Source organism: Ptychodera flava, assembly GCF_041260155.1.
Source record: "Ptychodera flava strain L36383 chromosome 3 unlocalized genomic scaffold, AS_Pfla_20210202 Scaffold_25__1_contigs__length_14229661_pilon, whole genome shotgun sequence".
In the NCBI taxonomy this organism is placed as follows: domain Eukaryota; kingdom Metazoa; phylum Hemichordata; class Enteropneusta; family Ptychoderidae; genus Ptychodera; species Ptychodera flava.
In genome coordinates this window covers 13,661,100-13,662,447 of record NW_027248279.1, presented here as the reverse complement: position 1 = coordinate 13,662,447, position 1,348 = coordinate 13,661,100, and the positions used below count along the sequence as shown (strand labels likewise).

The 1,348-nt window shown below is 42.6% G+C and overlaps 1 protein-coding gene across 1 annotated transcript; it reads left to right on the top strand.

Moving 5' to 3' along the window:
• The first annotated feature begins 479 nt into the window (after positions 1-479).
• Positions 480-851, top strand: LOC139125452 (uncharacterized). Its single transcript, XM_070691534.1, has one exon. The coding sequence runs from the start codon at positions 480-482 to the stop codon at positions 849-851; it is 372 nt and encodes a 123-aa protein (XP_070547635.1).
• The last annotated feature ends 497 nt before the right edge of the window (positions 852-1,348 follow it).

The window sequence follows — 1,348 nt, the reverse complement described above, 5'->3', positions numbered from 1 at the left end:
CGAGGTGCTACGGGTGGGAGGCGCGTTTTCGTAACATCGATAGACGAGTTTTGGCAGCGGATCTCGTGGAATTCCCTTTACCGTTTGCAAAAGAGAATAAAAACATTCGATACATGCTAACAGTAATCGATGTGCTCAGCAAATATGCATGGGCCAGGCCTATACAGTCAAAAACGGCAGATGATACTCTGCAGGCGCTACAAGACATAATTAAGAAATCCGGGAGGCAACCTGACAAACTTCAGACAGATGAGGGGCGGGAATTTACTAACCGAAAAATGCAGAAATGGTTGGAGGAGTCGGGAATTCACTGGTTTCACACCTACAGTGACAAAAAAGCTAGTGTTGTGGAACGTTTTAATCGTACTCTTAAAACGATGATGTGGAAATACTTCACATACAGACAGACACGAAAATGGCTCCCCATTCTACCACAACTTCTCGAGAATTACAATAACACCGTACACGGAAGTATCAAAATGAAACCCGTCGATGTAACAGAGGACAACGATTGGCAGGCATTTTATACACTCTACGGTCCTGAGTTGGCGGCCGCGGGCACCACCCCTGAATTCAAGCCGGGAGAACGGGTCCGAATTACAAAATACAAGACCACTTTCAGGAAAGGATATTTACCAAATTGGACAGAGGAGATTTTCATAGTTTCAAAAGTGGTGTACGCAGCTGGACTGGGTACTCCGCCTGTTTATAAGATAAAAGATCTGAATGGAGAGGAAATACTCGGCACTTTCTATTCCGATGAACTTCAGAGCGCTGCTGGTGCCGATGAGCTGTACAGAGTAGAACGAATTTTGAAGACGAAAAAATTAGAGGAAAGAAATATTATCTGATAAAATGGAAAGGTTATCCAGAAAGTTTCAATAGTTGGGAGCCAGAGGAAAATGTTATTAGAACTTCATAAGTACTCTCTGTAGTTCCTGTGCTGGTACTTGGTCAAGTACTACTCAAGTACTAACGTAAGTAATTACGAAAGTTATTCAATAAGTACCATGGAAGAAGTCTTAATTTCTTGAAAGAAGAAAGTGTCAGTTTACCACCACCCCCGCTTCCAACGCCCGGCCAAGTATTTATCATGTCTTGTCGTAAGTAATGTTCACTTATTGCATCTGTTTTGGCTGTATGTGGATGAGGTGGTACCCCGGGTCCTGAACATATTAAGTTTGCAAGATCTTCAAAGCGACTTTTCATGTTGCCATTGTCCGTTCTTTTGAGTGCCCCTTTTTCAGCTTTATCGATACGTTCTGGCTGAAGTATAATGTACACAACTGACATGAGCCATAGACAAGTAACTTCAAAGTCTTGTCCCTTCATTATATCAAGTGCCTGT

Bases quoted from the DNA above. Each gene is read 5' to 3' on its own strand.
- LOC139125452 (XM_070691534.1), top strand. From the start codon at position 480: ATGAAACCCGTCGATGTAACAGAGGACAACGATTGGCAGGCATTTTAT.